The sequence below is a fragment of the Penaeus monodon genome, chromosome 15, assembly GCF_015228065.2.
Source record: "Penaeus monodon isolate SGIC_2016 chromosome 15, NSTDA_Pmon_1, whole genome shotgun sequence".
In the NCBI taxonomy this organism is placed as follows: domain Eukaryota; kingdom Metazoa; phylum Arthropoda; class Malacostraca; order Decapoda; family Penaeidae; genus Penaeus; species Penaeus monodon.
In genome coordinates this window covers 6,361,946-6,362,286 of record NC_051400.1, presented here as the reverse complement: position 1 = coordinate 6,362,286, position 341 = coordinate 6,361,946, and the positions used below count along the sequence as shown (strand labels likewise).

The 341-nt window shown below is 47.8% G+C and overlaps 1 protein-coding gene across 1 annotated transcript in view; it reads left to right on the top strand.

Annotated features, from left to right (window-relative positions):
- Nucleotides 1-341, top strand: part of LOC119582197 (alpha-(1,6)-fucosyltransferase-like) — a gene marked incomplete at its 5' end in the record, with an annotated part of 21,073 nt that overhangs the window by 322 nt on the left and 20,410 nt on the right. Inside the window, 1 exon segment of the mRNA XM_037930431.1 lies at nucleotides 114-288. Within this exon segment, the coding sequence (XP_037786359.1) occupies nucleotides 114-288 (175 nt within the window).

Genomic DNA, 341 nt, shown 5'->3' with positions numbered 1-341 from the left:
AGCTCATATATCGACAAAAGTAGGCGATCCACACGAGAAACAAATAACACAGCCACGTATTATACACTGAAGCACAACTTACGCATTATAACAACCCCATTCGTAAACCACAGGACGACGTCTTAAGTTTCAAGGAACAGAACCGTCACTGGAGTTTGAGGAGCTGCGACGACGGGTGGCTAGCGACGTGTCCTACACATGGCAGTACATCCGGTACCATCTGACTCATGGAAACAGTAGCGGTGTTAGTGTCGACGATGTTCTTGAGGATCTGGACCACCACTTTAGGCAAGGGAATTGTGCTGTGGTTTTGCTCCTCTTGCATTTGCTTTGCTTCGGGT